This window comes from Populus trichocarpa, chromosome 3 (genome assembly GCF_000002775.5).
Source record: "Populus trichocarpa isolate Nisqually-1 chromosome 3, P.trichocarpa_v4.1, whole genome shotgun sequence".
Classification (NCBI taxonomy): Eukaryota; Viridiplantae; Streptophyta; class Magnoliopsida; order Malpighiales; family Salicaceae; genus Populus; species Populus trichocarpa.
In genome coordinates, this window is record NC_037287.2 from 3,374,875 (window position 1) to 3,398,254 (window position 23,380).

At 30.8% G+C, this 23,380-nt stretch overlaps 1 protein-coding gene and 1 pseudogene across 5 annotated transcripts; one reads left to right on the forward strand and one right to left on the reverse strand.

The window, feature by feature from the left end:
* Nucleotides 1-4,780: 4,780 nt before the first annotated feature.
* LOC7480507 (protein SRG1) lies at nt 4,781-19,862 on the forward strand. Of its 5 annotated transcripts, none has more exons than XM_052451382.1 (5): nt 4,781-5,248; nt 5,557-5,804; nt 6,248-6,572; nt 6,876-6,999; nt 19,535-19,862. In XM_052451382.1, the coding sequence occupies exons 1-5, from the start codon at nt 5,000-5,002 to the stop codon at nt 19,645-19,647; spliced, it is 1,059 nt and encodes a 352-aa protein (XP_052307342.1). In that variant the 5' UTR covers nt 4,781-4,999; the 3' UTR covers nt 19,648-19,862. The 5 variants fall into 5 exon arrangements, with proteins under 5 accessions (XP_052307342.1, XP_052307343.1, XP_052307341.1 ...); XM_052451383.1 differs by having other exon boundaries at nt 6,876-6,925; nt 19,461-19,862; XM_052451381.1 differs by lacking the exons at nt 5,557-5,804; nt 6,248-6,572; nt 6,876-6,999 and adding exons at nt 17,991-18,238; nt 18,674-18,998 and having other exon boundaries at nt 4,782-5,248; nt 19,411-19,862.
* On the reverse strand, nt 18,677-23,354 carry LOC127905092 (arogenate dehydrogenase 2, chloroplastic-like; annotated as a pseudogene).
* Between the last annotated feature and the right edge of the window lie 26 nt (nt 23,355-23,380).

A 23,380-nucleotide genomic window follows, 5' to 3' on the forward strand; every position in this document is an offset into this window, starting at 1 on the left:
AAAACATTTCAAGAGACATAACAAAATGTTTTATGAGAAATACTGATTGAATCCAAGTACAAACAGAAATAATAAAAACAGACATAATAAACTCTTAGGAATAATTCGATTGGTTAGGTGTTGAGTTTGTTCCCTAATAGTTATGAGTTTAAGTCCTCTTAAAACTACTAGAGACTTATATGGTTGTTAACTTCAGGACTCATGAGATTAGTCGAGGTACACACAAGCTGACCGGACACCCAAAAAAAAAAAAGACATGATATATAGTGATTTAATGAACTCTTTTATATATATTTTTTATAATTATAATAATAGATATCACTCCAACTTTTTTTAAAGTGGCTAAATTCGACTCCTCCTTTGACTTTTTTTTTGGATTTTAAATTTCATGACATTAAATGATCAAATTCTTTTCAAGAAAGTCTTATAACTGGAAAACCATATACAAATACAATGCTATATTATGAATTATTCTCTTAATTTTTGGGATTATGTTAAATTATGTTTCATTTTTATTTTTCCCATGTTTTTAGAAAATATTATTATTAGCCTTGCTAAATATGATACGAATTATAAAATTTTATTATCATTATAGAACATTAATTATTTATATATCATATTACATGTAATATTATTTATCTAGTCCACTTCATGATATCATGAATTTTGGAATTTATGTTTTTTTAAGATTAAAAATTTCACAAATAATTTGTAATGGTTTTTATTAGGATTGTATGATAGAAAGAGAGACTAGTTTGGTAATTTGGTCACATACGAGATGATGGAGAAGGAATAATAATGTTCTCGAAAAGTAATGAATAATCGAATGTACGCTAGAAAAAGAGACTACATTTTTTTTTTTGGGATAGAACTAGATTGGAAATGACAAATTACAATTTTGTTTTATGTTTGATGTGTTTTAGGCTAGACTACACAATTTGTTTTTGTTCAAAATAATTTTTTTTTTTAATTTGAGTCAACTCGGATTGATCATTGACCCGTGGCTTAGGCCTTATCCCAGGTTAATTCTCTAGGTTTTAAAACTATAATAATAATCAATTTTATCCTTACGTTGACCCTCTCGATCTGTGACCCGAGCCTTAACCCTGGTCGACTTCCGAGTCGGATTTTAAAACTATGATACTAACCATTTTTATTCTTACATTTTCTCGAGTCAACCTGAGTTGACCATCCCGACCCGTGATCTAGACGTTGGCCTGGGTTGACCATCCTGACCTAGATCTTACCCTGAATTGACATCCTAGTTGGGTTTTAAAACTATAAGAATAATCTTTTTTATCATTACATTGACCTAGGTCAATGATCAACCCAACTCGTCACCCAGACCTAATCTCAGGTCGACTCCTGAGTCGAGTTTACTTTTATCCTTACATTAACCCGGGTCAATGGTCAACTCGACCCGTGACCTAGGTCTTGCCCTGAGTCGACCACCGAGTCGAGTTTTAAACTATGATAATAAGTATTTTTATCGTAACGTTGATCCTGGTCAATATCAACCCGATCCATAATCTAGGCTCTACTCTTGATCGACTTCGTAATTGAGTTTTAAAACTTTGATAATAATTATTTTTATTATTTTATTGACACAAATCAACTCAAGTTAATTTTTTAAAGAATTACACAAGATTATTCAATCATTTTAAATGAAAATTTCTTCACTAAAATAGACTTTCACATGACAAAAAAGTAATTTTTATACCATCCAAATATACTTTAAACAACTTCACACAAAATTATCATCGTAGGTCCTTTAATCCAATATATCAAACACCACCTCAATGACTTTCAGGCGAAGTTAAGGATCATGATAATGCATTTCATTATCAAGAACCCCATCCTCTATAGTACTGAATGGCTTGGTTCCACTATCCTCATTGGCTACACGCACCAAAATATCTGCGATCCCCTGCTCCTAGTCAATGTTGTCCGGAAAAGCCTAATTTAGCTCTTCCACAATCATATATATGAGCCAACTTTCGACCTTGCTTCCCAGCCATATAGCTTTAAAATAGTGCAAAGTTCAATTTATTTATTTTAGCTTTGCACACGAGGAGGTTTTTTTTTTTTTTTTTTTCTCTAACATGTTTTTTAGTTTTTTTATTTTAAGAAAATATCAAATTAATATTTGTTTATATTGTTTTTTTTATGATTTTAATTTGTTAATATAAAAAAATATTATTTTAATATATTTTCAATTAAAATATATTTTCCGGGCCAGGCTCTGGGCCTGACTTACCAAGCTCGACAATGCCTGACTTTGTTCTTTTGTTATTCTTTTTTTTTAATTTTTAGTTTCTTAAAAAATGATGCATTATTTATGTATGTTTTTTAAATAAATTTTTGGTTTATGTGTTAATTAGATTGTGATTATTTTTAAATGATATTGAGTGTGCTTAATTTTTAGAGAGGTATGTATGATTTATTTGTGTTTTTTTTTTAAAAAATTTTATATATATTGTTTTTTTAATATTGATTTTTTATAAGATTTTTCATATATGCAGCCTTGTATTTTTTTTTTAATTATTGTTCAATAAATTTTATATGTTATGAGCAACCTTGTATTGCTTTGTTTTTTATATAATTATTGTTCAATAAATTTTATGTGTTTTTATATTATAAATTTATTTTGATAAAAGAATTTATTAAATATAACCAGGTAAATTACCCATGTAGCGATGTTAGATACTTTGATCTTTATTTTTTGGTTAATGCATTATTTATGTATAATTGTTCAAATAAAATTTTGGTTTATGTTTTAATTAGATTGTGATATTTTTAAATGATATTAGGCGTGTTTAATTTTTAAAGAAGTAAGTATGATTTATCTGTGATTTTTTCTTAATTTTATATAGATTAATGTTTTTTTGAATATTGATTTTTTTATAAGATTATTCACATGTGTAGCCTTGCTTTGTTTTTTCAATAAATTTTATGTGTTATGTGCAGCCTTGCATTGTTTTTTTATTTTTTTATATATAATTATTGTTCAATAAATTTTATGTGTTTTTCTATTAAAAATTTATTTTGATAGAGAAATTAATTAAATATAACTAGGTAAATTACCTATTTTGCGATGTTAGATATTTTAATATTTATTTTTTTCTTGGTTTTATTAATTTTATTTTTGTTTATTGTTTGATTAATTGTTTTTTATTACTTTACACAATGGTTACTGGGTTGTTTAATTAGATGCGTGTATAAGTTTTTTAATTTATATTTAGGAGTTGTTTTATATATATATATATATGCAGAATTTGATAGAGGGAACTATTTGGCCAATATTTGCTCAAAAACGTTTAAAGGTTTTAGGTGTTTTTAGGTTGTTTTTTCTTGAAAGAAAAATTTACCATACTCATTTTATACATTGGCTCCAGACTAAGATGAATATATAAAATGTTTTTACAGACACTTAACTAAGTTATTTAGGTTCTTATAATAACAAGGAGTTAACAAACATTTGTTACTTTTTAATTGCTAACAATTGTTGAGACTTCATTTCTCACTCAAAAGCTGGACTTCTATATTCTTTTTGTTCATTATGCCTTTTTTTATTTTGAATTGCTCAAACAATGTCTATGTTAGATTGATGTCTTTTTACATTTTACAATTTAATTCTCATATGAAATTTAAGATAGTTTAAGCGAATTTTTATATGTTATTTATTTGTTGCTTGAAAGCAAAATCATATATCTTTAAATGTTTTTTGTTCCTATTGCATGTTTAAAAATCATTTTTTTAATTGTTTCATAATTAAAAGTATCACGTGAGCAACTTATCTAGTTAAGTAATACTCTAAAAGGCGTGGGAAAGCACTGTAGCTTTCCTCACGCCCGCCTGTACTTATATATTATAATTATAATTATAATAATATAACTTATATATTATAATTATACTTATAATAATAATAACACATACTAAAATATTCTGAGCTGTCTTTTCTTTTTCTTTTTCTTTTTCGTTTTTAATATTTTTCGTTTTTTTCTATTTTTTTAATATTTTTTGCCTTTTTCTTTGTGTTTTTTTTCTTTTAATAAATTTTTTTATTTTAGTTTGTTAATGTTAATTTTTTTTATTTAGTTATCAGATTTTCATGACATGGATCCTGAGTTTGACGGGTTAACCCGAAATTTTTTTTTGCTTTTTAATTAATGTTTTTTGTTTAGTTTAGTTTGTTAATGTTAAATTTCTTTCTATTTAATTATCAGACTTTCATGACACGTATCCCGGGTTTGACGGGTTAACCTGATTTGACGGTTTAACCCAGTTAACCCGTCAATTTTTTTTTCTATTTAGTTATCAAGCTTTCATGACGCGAATCCCAGGTTTGACGGGTTAACCTGGTTTAAAGGGTTAACCCAGTTAATTCAGATTTTTTTCTTTTTCTTCATTAGTTTTTTGTTTCTTCCTGTTGGTTTTTTTCTTTGTTTTTTTTTTTCATTAATCTATTTAATTATCACACTTTTATGACACGACCTTGCAACCAGACCCACATCCAAGACTATTGGGTCTGGTGTTGCAGCCAAACTCACTTAAACTTAGATCATGCAAGTTTAATATTATTATTAATATTATAAATATTACTTTTGGGTCAGGCGTTCCAGTCAAACTCAAGATTCTTGAATATAACTTTAAGAAAAACCTAACATTTTTAGATTTTAGTTTTTTTTTATTTTATTTATGCAAAAAAATAAAAATTATTCCACAGTATCGCGTGAATAATGTAACTAGTAGCTACCTAAAGCTCAACCACAAATCAGCCAAGCCAATCTTCCAAAACTAAGCTCAGGAGTCAGTTCATTGAGCTCCAGCTGCAGCACCAACACACCTCACCATTAAAGGTTGTCGCGTAGCTCCTCTAACTTGAGCTCTCTTCTCTACATGATTTGTCCTGATACATACCAACCACAACACCTCACAAACATTAGCAAGAATCACAGAAAGACCAGACTTGCAATCACATCAGAACTTCCTAACAAGCATGGCTGGAGTTTCAGCTCTCCCTGCAGAGATTTTGCTATCAAAGCGTGTTCAGGAAATGGTCCTCAACGGTGAAGAACCACAAAAGCTCTACATCAGTAGAGATGATTGCACTAATGAAGCAATTCCCAGTCCCCCATCTGATCTGATTCCGATCATAGACCTCAGCCTCCTCTCTTCTTCAGAGCCATGCTCTGCACAAGAACTGCAGCGGCTTAGATCAGCTCTTTGTTCATGGGGCTGCTTTCAGGTATGAACTTTATTTACCCTTCACGGAGACTGAGACTTGAAATGATAGCCCAGAATACTGAACATACCACCCATTAGAAGTCTAAAGCCAGTCTCAAGCATGATCTTAGCAAAAAGGTCAAGAGATGTGTAGGCAAGTTGCATTAGAAGCATGAATATTCAACAACAGTTCCAGAATCATAATCTATATGCCCTAACTATATACCCAGAACCTGACAAAAAAGGCAAAAGAAACCTCTTTTGCAATTGTTGAGTTGACTTCGTTTTTGTGCTCCATGCTACGTTGTTAAAACTACTTGTGGATTTCAGGCAACAGGTCACGGTATTCCAAAATCATTTCTTGATAAGATTCGCCAAGTAGCAAGGGATTTCTTCGAGCAGCCAATGGAGGAGAAGAAAAGGCATGCTAAAGGAGTGGAAGAGTTTGAAGGATATGGAGCTGATCCTGTCCCAGCAGAAGGACAGTCGCTTGACTGGTCTGATCGCTTGTTTCTTGACGTATACCCAGAAGATCGAAGGAAGCATAAGTTTTGGCCAGAGAATCCAAAATCATTCAGGTCTTCAGCATGCTCTTTGTATACATCGACTGCTAGAACATGTCAAAGATAGCCTTGGGAAATTCAGATATATTATCAGAAAACCTGTATCCTCAACAAACTCCAGCAAGATATGTGTGTGTGTGTGTGTGTGTTCTCAATTCTAAACTGTGATTTAACAATTAATGCACAAAACATTCCACATGACAGAACATTTAAAAAGTAAGATGTCCTAAGCATATGTTTTATATCATCTTCTTCATCATAAATAGCAACAGAGATTCGGAAAGAATCTGATAGTTTTCTTGGGAAGAACTGGTAAAGATTTTGATTATAGGAAACTAACAAGCAAGCAGCACTAGAGGATTCACAATGACTTGTTCTAAAGAATTTCAAAGATTTTGCGTTCAGATCAGAATTTTTGTGACTTCTAATATGCACACAACATATTCATAATTATGCAGAGAGGTTTTAGAAGAATACACTTCTAGGATGCAAATATTAACAGAGCTTGTTTCAAAAGCTATAGCAAAGTCATTGAACTTGGAAGCAGATTGCTTCCTGAATCAGTTTGGCAAACGAGCAGCGCTACAAGCAAGGTTCAACTACTACTCACGGTGTCAGAGGCCTGATCTTGTTCTAGGTTTGAAAGCCCATGCAGATGGATCAGGGTACACCATTATCTTGCAAGACGATGTAGAAGGTCTTCAAGTCTTCCAAGATGAGCGATGGCTCACAGTTCCTGCAATTTCTGATGCTCTCCTAGTACTCATGGGTGATCAAATGGAGGTATGGTTGATGCTAATCTATCATGTTATCTTAACAGGATAGGGACACATTGAAACTACAAGCAAGCCCCCAGGAGAATTTATGTTTGGAAAATGCTATCGCCGGAGCTTGCCAAATGCTCTGTGCCTAAAAATGCTGGATCTGGCAAAAACATCTTGACCTTTGCAGTGACATAATTCACTTGGCTAGATAAATGTTAAGGAAAAAATGTTTTACATAACAGGTGTCTCAAACAGTTTAAACTCTAACAAGCAATTTTAGTAATACAAAACATCTCTTGACTGATTACCTAAGTTAATGCAGATAATGACCAATGGAATGTTCAAGAGCCCAGTTCATAGGGTTTTGACCAACTCAGAGAAGGAGAGGATTTCTGTGGCTGTCTTCTACACACCAGAACCAAATAAAGAGATTGGACCAGAAGAAGGTTTGATCAACGAGGAAAGAAAAACAATATACAAGAAAGTGAAAGACTATGCTGATGTGCACTGGGAATACTACCAGCAAGGAAAGAGGGCGCTTCATGTGGCAAGAGTTTAGAGCTGTGCCATCAGCATGATGCCCTGTGGTTTTTATCACATCATCTTTATACACCTTGCCTGATAATGTCGTGTGTATTATTGATAATTTATGTACATTATCGATCTGGAGAGGTTTCCTAAAACTACTCCCTCGTTATTTCCCATCATTTGGCTCCATGTTAATATGATTGAAGGTATTGCTGCTAAAATCTATTTAGGCACGGTTTGGCATTATTGTTCAAAATCAATTTAGTACTCGTTATAAAAAGTTTTTAAAAAAACATTTTTAACCACGGTATCAAACACACTTGCATACGACCACATGATGGATACAAGTTTATCTCATAAGTTCTTAACCAATCTAATAACCAGGTGTTATTGTTGGGTTCCTGAATATCTTACATGTAGTGAAAACTATGAAACAAAATTATTCGAGAATTTTTAGAATCTTATTAGACAGATTTACAGTTATTTAGAGATTTATTACCTGAAAATCTGATCTTCTTTGAATTTGAATAATTATTTAAAGGTTGAGTTGTTACAAACCACAAGCCTTTCAATTATCCACACGAACTACCCATGAGAAATCTCTATTTAAGAGAGAGGGATTGCTATGCCTATAGTGCTAGCTCTAATATTGTGTTTATGTAGTTTTTCTATCTAATGGACAACCACTCCTCCCTTTTTAAAATAAGAGATATAACTTACTATTTATAGGAAAATATGAAAAACCCTATAAATTAGCAAAATATTAATTTGCCCCCTGAATAATATTTATATATTAATTCAGGAAATTTTTAGAAATTAACTCAATCAAGTCCTTACTTGATTTTTCTAGGTCTAGAAATATAATCTATGCATTACTTATATTCTAGTCCTTAAGTTCTAAGATATATTTTTAATCAAGTCAAACTTATATTAAATCATCTCAGTTTAATTTATGATTAATGATTCTTAATGTATGTGACTATTAGGTTCCTAATATGTTGGCTCAAATATACATTTCAATTCTAATTAAATAAATTAATTTATTATCAATTTAACAATTGATTAATTTATATTTGAAGATTAGGTGCATCGTCTAGTAACGTGTCATGTTCCCCTAAGTATTAGAAAAGTCATTAGTGGTTTAACTCAACTTTTCAATGACTGGTTTCCCTATGCACTTAATATTATTTCTTCAATAATGTTCCAATTTAACATTAAAGCATGGAGTATGGCTATCATGTTAAATCATGTTTTCTACATAATAGTCATTGATTATTTGAATAAGATTTGGAACCCTTTTCAAATCTCATTCCACCTTAGTCAAGGATTTCTCAGTCAATATTATTTGAGAAGTGATGGAACATTTTTTCTAATTCACCTAGGGTGATGATTCCTTTATTGATCACTCAAGTACCTTCATACAGTTCATGTTATACCTAATATCTATCATTTTGTTACCTCGATTAAGATAACATGTAACAAGATCAAAACATAACATTCTTTATATATGATGACTTAGTCATCTTTAGATCAGTTCAATGTAAGAAAAATCAATCTTTTTGAGTTAATTTGGGTGTTAATTAGAAGAAATTGAAGTTTGGTGATTGAAATTAGACTTTGAAAGGTTTAATTGGTTAAATCAAAGGCTTCATTATGAAAAAAAAAAATAAAGTTTAGAGGCCATTTAAGGACTTAATTGCAGATTTCCAAGACCAAGGACTAACCTGTAAGTGGCGTGTAATTTTGAGGGTAGAAATTGGTCAAATCAGGAGTTAAATTGAAAAAAATTGAAATTTTGATGGTTAATTAAGGATAAAATTGAACAAATTGAAAATCAATGACTCGTCTATAAAGGGTGTTGAACTTTAGGGCTGCTATTTGAATTTAACAAGGATGCAATTGTATGCAATTAAAAGGAATTGGAAGAGTAGGGATCCAATTGAAATTGGGCAAATCCCAAATTAAAAAAAAAACTCTAATTCTTAGGGTTTACCTAGATGACGTGTTATTCACCCATTGTTCATGTCCTTCCTTGGAAATTTTGGATGATCGTGTAAGCATGTTCAACGTAGCATGCCTATAAAATTGGACCTTTACACCCCAATTCTTCCACAGAAGTCTCCAACATCTTGTTCCCGATCCACTTCCTTGTGTTTTTAGATTTTAGGCTGATCGAGTTAGCACATTAAAACAAATAAATGTGAAGCTACGAACCTTCAAATTGAGCAAGGTTGGATCCAAATGAAAGCTGTGCACTTCCTCTACCAACTTCAGGTGGTTTCTGATGATGTTTACATTAGAGTTGCTCTGGAAAAGCCTTGAAAATGGTCAACCAAATCAACCTTGATTGTGACACTTATTTGTTTTTCAAAAAACCTATTTTTTTTCGTGTGTTCATACTTAAAGCTTCTCAAAGGGTTCTTATCAATGACTTTAAAAGTTTCTGCTCAAAATCAAAAGGCCACAAATAGCTATTTCCCTTTAAATCTAGCAAAACCATCAAGTACCCCTAAAATCAAAACCACCATTGCATACAAAAGCTTCCAAATGTTAGCTTTTGTCTATAACCCTCTCACTTTGATTAAAAGGGTAGGCTTTGATCAATATTTGAGGGAATTCACTGAAAAACCTAGAAAAACCTTAAAAATACCTTTGGAAATCAGAGGAGAAAGAAAGGAGAGGAAAAACATAGGAAAATACTATGTTAATAGACCTAACATAGAAAGGTCTGAAAAGCTTTGGAAAGAAAGAGAGTGAAAGGGAAAAAAGAAGAAGAAGAAGAAGAAAAGAGTAGAAAAATAGTAGCCTATAGTCAACAAGCTTGGAGAAGGTATAACCATGTAAAAACTCAAGGGTGGAGTCCATGTAGCCTACTTATTCATGCTTTCTTACTGTTTAAACCTTTTTTGATGTTTTTTGAACTTGTTTTAGTGTTATGATATTTTCTAGTTTTGTTTTGATTAATATGTAAAACTGTTGTTTTTATTGTTTAAATCTTTTTTGAAGTTGTTGTTTATGTTACTAAGTGTCAAGACAATATGTTTGTGACTGATATTGATAAAATAAGGTAGTCTTGGATTCTACCAAAGGGTGGTAGTGGGTGTTTAATGTCTTTTCTATTTTGTTAGTGTATGTTTTTGGTTTCTGAGCATGGTTTGGGTTCCAAGTGTTTGAAGAGTTAGTTTTGAATTGAAATTTGATGTTTTTGTTGGCTTCATTAGGGCTACAATTTTGGAGTTGGAATTTAATGCATGTTTATGATGATTTGATATATTTTGTTCATTCTTTGGATTCAATTATGATTGATATTGGTAATGTGGGTTGTGAGGAACAAAAACAGTGTGTTTAGAGGCCTAGAATGCCAAATCTAGGTTTTGGCATTAGTTCTTTAATTTCTAATTTTTTTTTTCAGATTCTGGGTTCATATTCTTCGCATGAACTTTGCCTTAGCCTCTTGTTTTTAATTTTTTTGGGTTACTTGTTTCCATAAACATATTAGCTCGTCATCTTTACCAAATAATATAGGGTTAAAATGGATAACACATATTCATGGATTTAGATTCTAAGGTTTTTTTGACTGCCCAAACATATTTTGATCAAATTATGGCTTTTGATTGTCAAAAAATAAATAAATGAATGCTTGATTCTTGATTTATGCATGATTATGAACAAAATTGTGCCTTTGATTGCACGAAAAATTATGTTGTTTGTGATTTGTGTTTGCTGGGTTTCGGTTTGAATGTTCATCATGTTCTTGGTGTTTTATCTGATTTTGTAAGATATTTTTATGTTTTTTTGAGTTTTTATCTGTTTTTGATTTAATTGTATGTTTTGATTTAATTTCAGCTCAAACCATAGTTTTAGGTTTGATTCAGGATTGAACTAGTGTTTTCAAGTCAACCTAATTGATTTTTTTGGGTCACAAAAACCTTGAGTTAAAATTTATTTGAAGAACAAAACTGTTTAAAACTTATAAACTAGAGTATAATAAATAAAATTTGTTTATAAGAGTCCATTTACCCTTTTAAAGGGGTGGAAATGAGAAATTAAAATTTATTCTAGAAAAGTGAGAATGATAGGGGAGATGCTAATCAATAATGTGATGAAGGACCAAAATGTATAAGAGAAAAGTGGAGATACTAGGAATTGTTTTGACATTAACCAAACATGACCTACCTGAGAGAAAACTTATATATTTTCTTCTCCCTCTCATTTGGTCAACACAAAAAAAGAAGAAGAAGAATCGACCTCCCTCTCTTGTACACATTGCACACCCAAAAACCTCTTACATGTTACATACACTAAACACTTACATGAGAGAAGAGTGATTGGATAGTATAGAACTATAAAATTATGGTGTTGGAGGGCACAAAGGCCAGCTGAAACAGAGGTAAAAAGGGGAAGAAAGAAAGAAAAAATCATCATTAAGAAAACATCCTCAATCCTTGGGTAAATTCGTAAGGTAAGGATAAACATTTGCTCTTCTATTGTTATTTTGATTTAATTTGAATCCAAAGGGAGAAAACCCAAAATAAATAATCTAGGGTTCCTAAAACCCTTATGATTTTGAAAGACCAATTGATGAAATTAGAAGGTTGAGATGAGAAATGAACATTTTCATACTTGAAAAAAAAATAGAGGGAATCTTTCAATCTTATTTTATACTATTTGTGAATGTTTTGTACTCCATAAAGTGAATTGATGGATGGTGTAGTATGTAGAATTGTTTTGAACATCTTTTTCAATTTTTTTGTTTTGCATTTGAAATAATTATGTTGACCCTTGATGCATTTGAAATGATTATATTAACCCTTGACATGTGTGAAACATTGTGCCATAGTGATAATGGTTAAATTCTGGCCCTAATAGACTTTATACGAAGGAAATTTCTAATGTGAGATATTGAATTGGTGCCTGGATATATGGACACAAAATTAGACAGTTTTGAAGATCTGAATTCTAGTTAATATTAGACATTGAATTTGAATGAAATTGTATAACATTTCATATGAAAATTGTAGAGAGATAAGTTAGCTAACATTTGGCACTGGTCTTGCCTCAATTTGAGTTATAGAACTCTAGATATGAGAAAAATATCATTAAGAGGTCAAGCTGTTTGTAACAGGATAGTTTGATTATCAGAAATAAAACTATTGTTAGACATAAAAGATAATAGAAATTGTTGTAACTTATCATATAAAAGTTGTAGAGGAATGAGTTAGCTAACATTTGGCACTGGTCTTGTATCAATTGGAGTTATATAACTCCAAAAATTGATAAAAAACCGTTGAAAGGTCAAACTGCTCGTAACAGGTCAGTTTCATTGGTCAGGACTCCCAATAATATTATACATTTAATTTAAAGGAAATTGCTGCACATTTTCATATAAAAGTTATAAATAAATGAAGTATCTAACGTTTTGAACTAGTTTTGTCTCAATTGAAGTTATAGAAATCCAGAAATTGGTAAAACATCGTTGAAAGGTCAAACTGCTCATAACATGGCAGTTTCGTTGGTTAGAACTCCCACTAATATTAGTTATCGAAGATGAAGGAATTTGCCATAAATTTGTGTATAAAGGTTGTAGATAAATGAATTGGCTAACTTTCAGCACTAGTATTACCCCCATTGAAGTTATAGAACTCCATATAGGGTCAAAATACCGAGAGGAGGTCAGGCTGAAAGTTACTGGACAGATTTACTATCTAACTTCTAGTTCGGGTTTGGATTTAGTATTGATAGATTATGATGCATGATCCTTCTTGAGGTTTTGAAAATATATGTTTCCTTTCTATTGACATAAATTTTTCTTTATTTGTAGTTATGAGACTCCGGTTCTGAGTCATAGGACACTGATTTTCCTTTATAGAAACTGAGCCATGCGAACACCTGCATGTTGATGTACCCAACCTTGAAAATATACTTGATATGTATTTGTATGTTATGATGAGAAAATGAACATGTATGGAAAGTACCATATGTGTAATGGATGAATATGGAGTTGCTATAACATTTGGCTTGAAGGAAACATGACCAAAGTTTCCTTATGATTAAGGAGGAGTGACTAGGATTGGATCCTCTCTTGTCGGAGGTCACGAGACAAGTGGAGTAGGTGCGTAGTTTTCCTTCCTTTTACACTTACACAATTTAATTCTTAAAAGGAATGCAATTACAAATATATATTATGCTCATTGTAAGTAAGGACTGATATATTTATGAGATTAGCTTTGGCTAATGTCATCCGTGATAGGATAGCCGGGGAAATGAATTATGAGATTAGCCTAGGCTAATGGTGTTCGTGATAGGATTTGCCGGGAAAGTAAATATGAGATTAGCTTCGACTAATGACATCCGTGGAGGATTTGCTGGGAAATGAATTATAAGATTAGCCTCGGCTAATGGCATCCACGTTGAGACTGTCGGGAATGATTAATAAGATTAGCTTCAGCTAATGGCAATTGCATTAGCATTGCCGGAAAGTGATCAATAAGAGTAGTTATGGCTAACGGTGTCCATATTGGGACGCTTGGGAACGATCAATAAGAATCAATCTGTAAAGGGTATCTATGTTTGGATGACCTAGGAAGATTTAATATGTACAATTGTCCAAAGTTGTCCAGGTTAAACTATGCAATGTTGAAGACTTAGTGAACCCAATTAAACAAAGTTACTAGGTTCATGTAAGAAAATAAGAGTATTCAATTAAGAATGCGTAAATGATGTCTAATTGAGTTTTAAATGATTCTCAAGAAATTTATAGGTTGATTGTTAGAATTCCTAGGAAACTAATAGAAAACTTATGCTTTATTTGTATTCATTATATGATTATTTTTATTTCTATTATCAATTTAATTGTATGTTTATTAAGTCGTGTTTGTAACAGGTCCATCTAATATCCAAGGAGCTCATTAGTTTTAAGGACTCTACTTTACTAAGCTTATGTAAAAATTTAGCTTAAGCATAATAGTATTAGTTAGATTATGCAGTATGCTTTTGTGTAAAATTTGATGTATATAAAAATCTTAGCTTAGCATGTAGTATATTAGTTATGTAAACTCTGATATAATATATGAACCACAACTCCTTAGTTATCCTATAATTAATCCTTTTGAAACTTTTTAGAATACTTATGTTATATTTTAAATTCTCTCATTACATGTTAGTATCCCTTTTCCTTTCAGAATTTATAATATGATATGTGAGCTATGTTTATATTGATCTTGTTCATAGGGTATATATGTATAAATTGTGTGGATAGATTGTTTGAGCTGTCAAGTATAGATGATGGAATTAAAGTTCGGAACTGTGGGGCCTTGTTGTGAAGGATTAGGTTGTGTTGTTTTTCCGTTGGCTTTTGTGTTTGCGTGAAACAAACGCAGCAAGATGTTTGGTAACAAACCAAACTGCGTTTTATACTACGGGACCCACTAAAAAATTGAGTTTGAAACACAGTTTTTGTGCAGCAGTTTTTACATGCCTTTTTAACCAAGTTTCGTTAAACCCTGTTTGTTTTTGCGTTTCAAAAGTACTTTTGAAAAAATAGATTTTTTTTTTATTTTTTTCTTTGCTTCAATTTTTTTTTTTGTGTTTTCAGATCATTTTGATACGCTGATATCAAAAATAATTTTTTAAAAAATAAAAAAACACTATTTTAATGCATTTTCAAGTAAATAATGAAATGGTAGTAGTATAGATAAAAATTTTAATTTTAATTTTTAATTGTTAATTAGTTATAAAAATAGAATAAAATGATACAGATAGTGAAAATTAAACATAATTTTATAAGTGAGAAAAGAAGAAGAAATGATAATGATGTTTTTTATAAATAATATATTATTTAGGTTAAATTACTCAAAAGTTATTATTTAGCTATTAACATAGTGCTTATATTATTATTATTATTTAAAAAAACTTATTAATGTTATCATCATATTATTATTATCATCACCGTTATTTATTCATTCCTTCTTTTCTATCACAACTAGGATAACATCACAGAAATTACTTTTATTATTTTTACTGGTATTATAATTGAAGAAATTATTATTTTAATTATTATTCATTTTTTTCTTCTAATGAATCATAAAAAAAAATTAAAATTTCATTTTAATTCTTTATTATTGTCCTAGCACAATATTATAATTAAAATATCGTTCTATTTTCTTGATTTTCATTTCAATTCCTCCATTTCCATTCCCAACATTTCACTCCTGACAACTAAAAACCCATCTAAGGGTTAAGAATTCTCATGTAAATACATTCGAATTGCTAACTTAACAAAACAATAAAGAGAAAAAAAAATGTCGTTTTTATTGTTACTCTCGGATTACTATATTTTAGGATTAAAAAAAATAAAAAAAATATCTTTCATGCATGATCTCGAATGCTATCGGTTTCGATGGACCAAATGTAATTTTCTCTTACATATTTGTTTGTGCCTCTCTTTTTAAAATGGATCTATAGAGGAATTATTGGCAGTTACTTCTGTAGTTATATAAATTTCTTGAAAAGAAATCTAAAATTCTAAATAAAATAATAAGAATATAAAGAAGAAAGATAGGAACATCATGTTTTAAGAGGAAAATTTCACATCATGTTTTAAGAGGAAAATTTCTCGTTTTTTGTTTTTGTTTTTTTTTTTTTTTTGGATTGTTATGTTTTAAGATTTTTTAATAACTTACTAGAGCATGAGGAATATAAGTCAATATAAAAGGGTGACACATTCTACACACGCGTGAACATGTCTCGGTCCATCAATTTTGATGATTAGCTCGGTTTAAGTTTATTTTTTAAAAATTCTTTTTAAAAATTGATTTTTTTTTCTTTTTATTATTTGACATTGACTTATTGGGTCTTAAACTTTATGATATGTTCTGATTTATTTTTTTATGAAGTTATCCCTATCTCATACCTTGGGTTGTAAGTTATTAAAGTTAAGCTAGGTTGATTCATGATTTTTTTGTTTGATCATCTTGTATTTTTTTCCCACTTTCAAGGAGACTTTTCTGACTCTTTTAGAGTAACATGGGTTTCCTCGATTTCTTTCCTTTATTTTTTTAATCTTTGCTAGATCTATCTTTTTTAAAAAGATTTTTTTCAATTAGATTAGATTAATTTATTTTATCTTTTAACATTAAATTGGTCTGATATTACCTTGTATTTTTCGGTGCTCTTTGATAGATCTTGCTCTTTTAACAAGAATTTTTTTAATTAAATTAATTTATCTCACCCTTCAACATTGAATTTGTTTTATATTAATTAAACTTCTTAGTTGAGTGTAGGTTTGGAATTTGTTTTAGCATTTTTTAATTAGTTTAAATACTCAAACAAAAAAAAAAGTATTAACAAATACCTAAAAAGATTCAGTGATTCATTACAAATCAAGATACAAAACATTATGGATATTCGTGGGTAATTAAACATTTTTTAAGCACTAAGAAATAACTTTTATTATTATTATTATTATTATATCACCAAGGAGATTTTTGGCGTTCTTAATTTTTATGAGCAGTAAATTGAAGAAATTACCTTTTTAATTTTTATGAGCTGTAAATTGGAGAAATTACTATTAAAAGCACAAAAAAAAAAAGAGATAACTTAGCATGCAAGTGTATTTTTGTATTTTCATTTTATTTTTCTGGTATAATTTATTTGGGAGAGGAGCAATTAAGTTTGGTTGGTTAAAGTCAAATATTGTTTTTGAGAATATCATATTTTTATTTGATTTATTAAAAATTAATTTTTATTTTTTTTTAATATTTTTTTAATGATATTATCTTGTTTTTATGTGATCACGTAGTTTGAGGATGAACCCAGTTCAACTAGGGATTTTTTTTGTTGTTTTAAATTTCAGGTAAATTAAGGATTTTTTAACTAAAGAATATTTTTAATATTAAGTTGTTTTATAATTTAGGTAAACTTAAAACGTGTTTTTTTTTTGAATTATTTTTTATTAATATATTTTTTAAATCATATTGTTTAAATTATCGATTAAACTAATAATTGGATTCTCATATTATTATTTGTTTCCTCAGCATTTTTCATGAGAAAAATTTTGCCCCCCTCGGTGGATCACAGGGCACAAATCTAGTATCTACCTCAAGCTCAACGACAAATCAGCCAAGCCAATCTTCCAAAACTAAGCTCAGGAGTCGGTTCATTGAGCTCCAGCTCCAGCACCAGCACCAGCACACCTCACCATTCATTTAAAGATTGTCCCATAGCTCCTCTAACTTGAGCTCTCTTCTCTACATGATTTTTCCTGATACATACCAACCACAACACCTCACAAACATTAGCAAGAATCACAGAAAAACCAGACTTGCAATCACATCAGAACTTCCTAACAAAAATGGCTGGAGTTTCAGCTCTCCCTGCAAAGATTTTACTATCAAAGCGTGTTCAGGAAATGGTCCTCAACGATGAAGAACTACAAAAGCCATACATCAGTAGAAATGATGGCACTAATGAAGCAATTCCCCGTCCCCCATCTGATCTGATTCCGATCATAGACCTCAGCCTCCTCTCTTCTTCAGAGCCATGCTCTGCACAAGAACTGCAGCGGCTTAGATCAGCTCTTTGTTCATGGGGCTGCTTTCAGGTACGAAATTTTTACCCTTCACGGAGACTGAGACTTGAAATGATAGCCCATAATACTGAACATACCACCCATTAGAAGTCTAAAGCCAGTGTCAAGCATGATCTTAGCAAAAAGATCAAGAGATGTGTAGGCAAGTTGCATTAGAAGCATGAATATTCAACAAAAGATCCAGAATCATTATCTATATGCCCTAACTATATACCCAGAACCTGACAAATAAAAGGAAAAAGCTACCTCTTTTGCTTTATGTTGAGTTGACTTCGTTTTTGTGCTCCCAGCTACGTTGTTAAAACTACTTGTGGATTTCAGGCAACAGGTCACGGTATTCCAAAATCATTTCTTGATAAGATTCGCCAAGTAGCAAGGGATTTCTTCGAGCAGCCAATGGAGGAGAAGAAAAGGCATGCTAAAGGAGTGGAAGAGTTTGAAGGATATGGAGCTGATCCTGTCCCAGCAGAAGGACAGTCGCTTGACTGGTCTGATCGCTTATTTCTTAACGTATACCCAGAAGATCGAAGGAAGCATAAGTTTTGGCCGGAGAATCCAAAATCATTCAGGTCTTCAGCATGCTCTTTGTATACATCGACTGCTAGAACATGTCAAAGATAGCCTTGGGAAATTCAGATATATTATCAGAAAACCTATATCCTCAACAAACTCCAGCGAGATATTTGTGTGTGTGTGTGTATTCTCAATTCTAAACTGTGATTTAATTAATGCACAAAACATTCCACATGACAGAACAGTTAAAAAGTAAGATGTCCTAAACATATGTTTCATATTATCTTCTTAATCATAAGTAGCAACAGTGATTCGGAAAGAATCTGATAGTTTTCTTGGGAAGAACTGGTCAAAGATCTTGATTATAGGAATCTAACAAGCAGAACTAGAGGATTCACAATGACTTGTTCCACAGAATTTCAAAGATTTTCCATTCAGATCAGAATTTTTGTGACTTCTAATATGCACACAACATATTCATTATTATGCAGAGAGGTTTTAGAAGAATACACTTCTCGGATGCAAATATTCACAGAGCTTGTCTCAAAAGCTATGGCAAAGTCATTGAACTTGGAAGCAGATTGCTTCCTGAATCAGTTTGGCAAACAAGCAACACTAAAAGCAAGGTTCAACTACTACTCACCGTGTCAGAGGCCTGATCTTGTTCTAGGTTTGAGAGCCCATGCAGATGGATCAGGGTACACCATTATCTTGCAAGACGATGTAGAAGGTCTTCAGGTCTTCAAAGATGAGCGATGGTTCACAGTTCCTGCAATTTCTGATGCTCTCCTAGTACTCATGGGTGATCAAATGGAGGTATGGTTGATGGTAATCTTTTATGTGATCTTAACAGGATAGGGACACTTTGATACTACAGGCAAGCCCCCAGGAGAATTTATGTTTGAAAATGCTGTCGCCAGAGCTTTTGTTTCACTCTTCTTGCTTGATCAATTTAAGCAGCTTTTATGGTAGCCATCATTCTGTCACAACCAGTTGGAAAGGGGTGTTTCTAAGATTCAGGAACACATGGTGCTTGCCAAATGCTCTGTGCCTAAACATGCTGGATCTGGCAAAAACATCTTGACCAGTGCAGTGACAAAATTCACTTGGCTAGATAAATGTTAAGGAAAAAATGTATTACATAACAGGTGTCTCGAACATTATAAACTCTAACTAGCAATTTTGGTATTACAAAACATCTCATGACTGATTACCTAAGTTAATGCAGATAATGACCAATGGGGTGTTCAAGAGCCCAGTTCATAGAGTTTTGACCACCTCAGAGAAGGAGAGGATTTCTGTGGCTGTCTTCTACGCACCTGAACCAAATAAAGAGATTGGACCAGAAGAAGGTTTGATCAATGAGGAAAGAAAACAAATATACAAGAAAGTGAAAGAGTATTCTGTTGTGCACTGGGAACACTACCAGCAAGGAAAGAGGGCAATTCATGTGGCAAAAGTTTAGAGCTGTGCCATCAGCATGATGCCTTGTGGTTTTTATCACATCATCTTTATACACGTTGCCTGATAATGTCGTGTGTATTATTGATAATTTATGTACATTATCGATCTGGAGAAGTTTCCTAAAACTACTCCCTCGTTATTTCCCATCATTTAGCTCCATGTTAATATGATTGAAGGTATTGCTGCTAAAATCTATTCAGGCACCGTTTGGTATTATTGTCCTGGTACTTTTAAAGTGCTTTTAAGAATGTCAGCATCAATTTCGTGATTTTTAAGATAATGTTTTTAAAAATATTTTCAACCACGTTATCAAACACTCTTGTATGGAACCACATGATGGATATAAGTTTATCTCATAAATTCTTAACCAATCTAATAAACTGCTCCATAGCATTCTTATTATACATAAACAACCCATAATACAGCTCCAAACTATCCCCAGCCGTATTCTCCACCAAATCCAACAAAGTCTCATATCCTTTGGTATTAATCGGCGAAGTCTCCAACCCAAACCTCTTCAACAATCTGCCCACAGTATGGGTGACAAACTGCGATCCGGCCGCATACCTATCATGCTCTGCACAGCTCATTTCAACCATCCTACACCCTTCTTTCGCAAAAACATCAAGAAACCTCTCTACTCTATCAATCCTATCCTCCTCGTTACCAATCTTAACCTTATCTTAAACAGAAGGCAAACCAGCCCAAGAATTCTTCCCACTTTCAGGTCCAAACATGGGACAAATATCTCAACAAGATATTCTTAGCAAACTCTTTAACAGACAAAACATCAACTATAAGGGTGCTACGTTTGAGTCTCTGAAATGGGAAAGACAGAAGTACCTTCTCGGTCGAAAGAATCGAAGTGCATAAGTTACAACTTCAGGGTGGTTCTCGCAGAGGTCATGTGGGTCGTTGTAGAAAGTGACGCCTAAGCTTTTGGCGGCATCGGTGTAGTTTGTGCGAGAGTAAGCTATAGGAGAGTGTGGCCTTGGCGATAAAAAGTTTTGGAGAGGAACTGGCCAAAGTTGCCGAAGCCCAGAATGGCGATCTTGAGGGATTGGGACTTGAGGTGTTGGGTGCGGAGCTGAAACTCATAGTCGTATTATGGCTGGGCGGCGTCGAGAGAGCGGATGCGGAGAGGGGAGGTTTTCTTGAGAGGGAGAGGGAGGGCAGAGGGAAATGGAAGGAAAGGGAGGGAAAGTAATCATGGGGTTCTGCAGAGGAGATACGTTTGTTTCTGTATTTTAAAATTGTTTTTGAAAAAATTTAAATTTTTTTATTTTTTTACTTTATTTAATATATTTATATTAGTTAATGTTAAAAATAATTTTTAAAAAATAAAAAAATTATTATTTTAATATATTTTTAAATAAAAAATATTTTAAAAAACAATTAAATTCACACTGAGGGAAGAAATACAAGAGAAGAGAGAAGAGTTGTCGTCTGGACTCTGGAAGAGGGTGAAGACTTCTCCTCTGTTGCAGAAATACAGGGTGGGTGTTTGGAAATTGGAAGGGCCAGCGTAGATTTCTTATACGTTTCAAGGTTTTGTTAGGTATTACGGATATTTTTAAATTTTTAAAATAATTTTTCATTTAGAATATATTAAAAGAATTTTTTTATTTTTTAAAATTTATTTTTAATATTAAAATATGAAAACAATTCAAAAAATACTAAAATAAATTAATTTAATGCAAAAAAAAATTTAACTTTTTTATATATTAATATAACCAAATAGCTCGGCTAATCCCATTGTTGATCATGTTAATAAATATTTACTAAATTTAATTAGTATGTTTTAATTTATATTATAAAGTGATGTTTTATAATAAGGGGGTGTTTGTTTGATGGAAAATGGTTTTTTGGAAATCATTTTCCAAACTTTCATGTGTTTGTTTGTCATTAGAAAAGTTGGTCAACAGAAAACACTTTCTAGTCAAAGAAAAATTTGGTTTGGTTTCCAGGAAAGTGTTTTCTTTTTATTTTGGGCAGAAAACACTTTTCAGAAGTTGTGAAAAATTTAGAAATGTCATATTATTTGCTGATTATATCAAATTTGGTTCTCAAACTTTTGATTGCTATATATATTTTGTTTTGAATATTTTTTTTTTCAATTTCATCCCTTAAAATTTAATTTTTATATTAACTTTGATCCTCATTTTTATAATTGTTATTTGCTTTTCCCTTATCATTTTTTAATTGAAATTTTTTATCTATCAAATTTGGTCCTCATTCTTTTGATTGTTACTTATTTTATTTGAAATAATTTATGAAATGGTTACTATTATTATTTTTATTTCTTCAACTTTCAATTTTTTTTATTTATTAAATTTGATCTCTATTATTTTGATTATTATTTATTTTATTTGAGATAATTTATGAAACTATAATTGTTTTCAATTTCATTCTCATTAAACTTTTTAATTTGTAAGATTTGTTCCTCATTATTTTAATAAACTTGAAAAAAATAAAACATTCATAAATTATTTTTCAGCTCATTTTCCATAACATAACCAAACACTGGAAAATGTTTTACAATTTATTTTCTATTACACTACCAAACATCAGAAAATAATTCACTTTTCTGGAATTCACTTTCTTGAAATTCACTTTCCAAAAAAAATTAATTTCCAGCAAATAAACGGGGCCTAAATAATGAAATGGTAGTAGTATAGATAAAAATTTTAATTTTAATTTTTAATTGTTAATTAGTTATAAAAATAGAATAAAATGATACAGATAGTGAAAATTAAACATAATTTTATAAGTGAGAAAAGAAGAAGAAATGATAATGATGTTTTTTATAAATAATATATTATTTAGGTTAAATTACTCAAAAGTTATTATTTAGCTATTAACATAGTGCTTATATTATTATTATTATTTAAAAAAACTTATTAATGTTATCATCATATTATTATTATCATCACCGTTATTTATTCATTCCTTCTTTTCTATCACAACTAGGATAACATCACAGAAATTACTTTTATTATTTTTACTGGTATTATAATTGAAGAAATTATTATTTTAATTATTATTCATTTTTTTCTTCTAATGAATCATAAAAAAAAATTAAAATTTCATTTTAATTCTTTATTATTGTCCTAGCACAATATTATAATTAAAATATCGTTCTATTTTCTTGATTTTCATTTCAATTCCTCCATTTCCATTCCCAACATTTCACTCCTGACAACTAAAAACCCATCTAAGGGTTAAGAATTCTCATGTAAATACATTCGAATTGCTAACTTAACAAAACAATAAAGAGAAAAAAAAATGTCGTTTTTATTGTTACTCTCGGATTACTATATTTTAGGATTAAAAAAAATAAAAAAAATATCTTTCATGCATGATCTCGAATGCTATCGGTTTCGATGGACCAAATGTAATTTTCTCTTACATATTTGTTTGTGCCTCTCTTTTTAAAATGGATCTATAGAGGAATTATTGGCAGTTACTTCTGTAGTTATATAAATTTCTTGAAAAGAAATCTAAAATTCTAAATAAAATAATAAGAATATAAAGAAGAAAGATAGGAACATCATGTTTTAAGAGGAAAATTTCACATCATGTTTTAAGAGGAAAATTTCTCGTTTTTTGTTTTTGTTTTTTTTTTTTTTTTGGATTGTTATGTTTTAAGATTTTTTAATAACTTACTAGAGCATGAGGAATATAAGTCAATATAAAAGGGTGACACATTCTACACACGCGTGAACATGTCTCGG

What these genes read in the sequence shown, in the direction of transcription:
- LOC7480507 (XM_052451382.1), top strand. Translation starts at nt 5,000, where the DNA reads ATGGCTGGAGTTTCAGCTCTCCCTGCAGAGATTTTGCTATCAAAGCGT. An exon ending in GAGAATCCAAAATCATTCAG is followed by an intron (nt 5,805 to 6,247) that starts GTCTTCAGCATG and finishes ATAATTATGCAG; the next exon opens with AGAGGTTTTAGAAGAATACA. An exon ending in TCATGGGTGATCAAATGGAG is followed by an intron (nt 6,573 to 6,875) that starts GTATGGTTGATG and finishes AAGTTAATGCAG; the next exon opens with ATAATGACCAATGGAATGTT.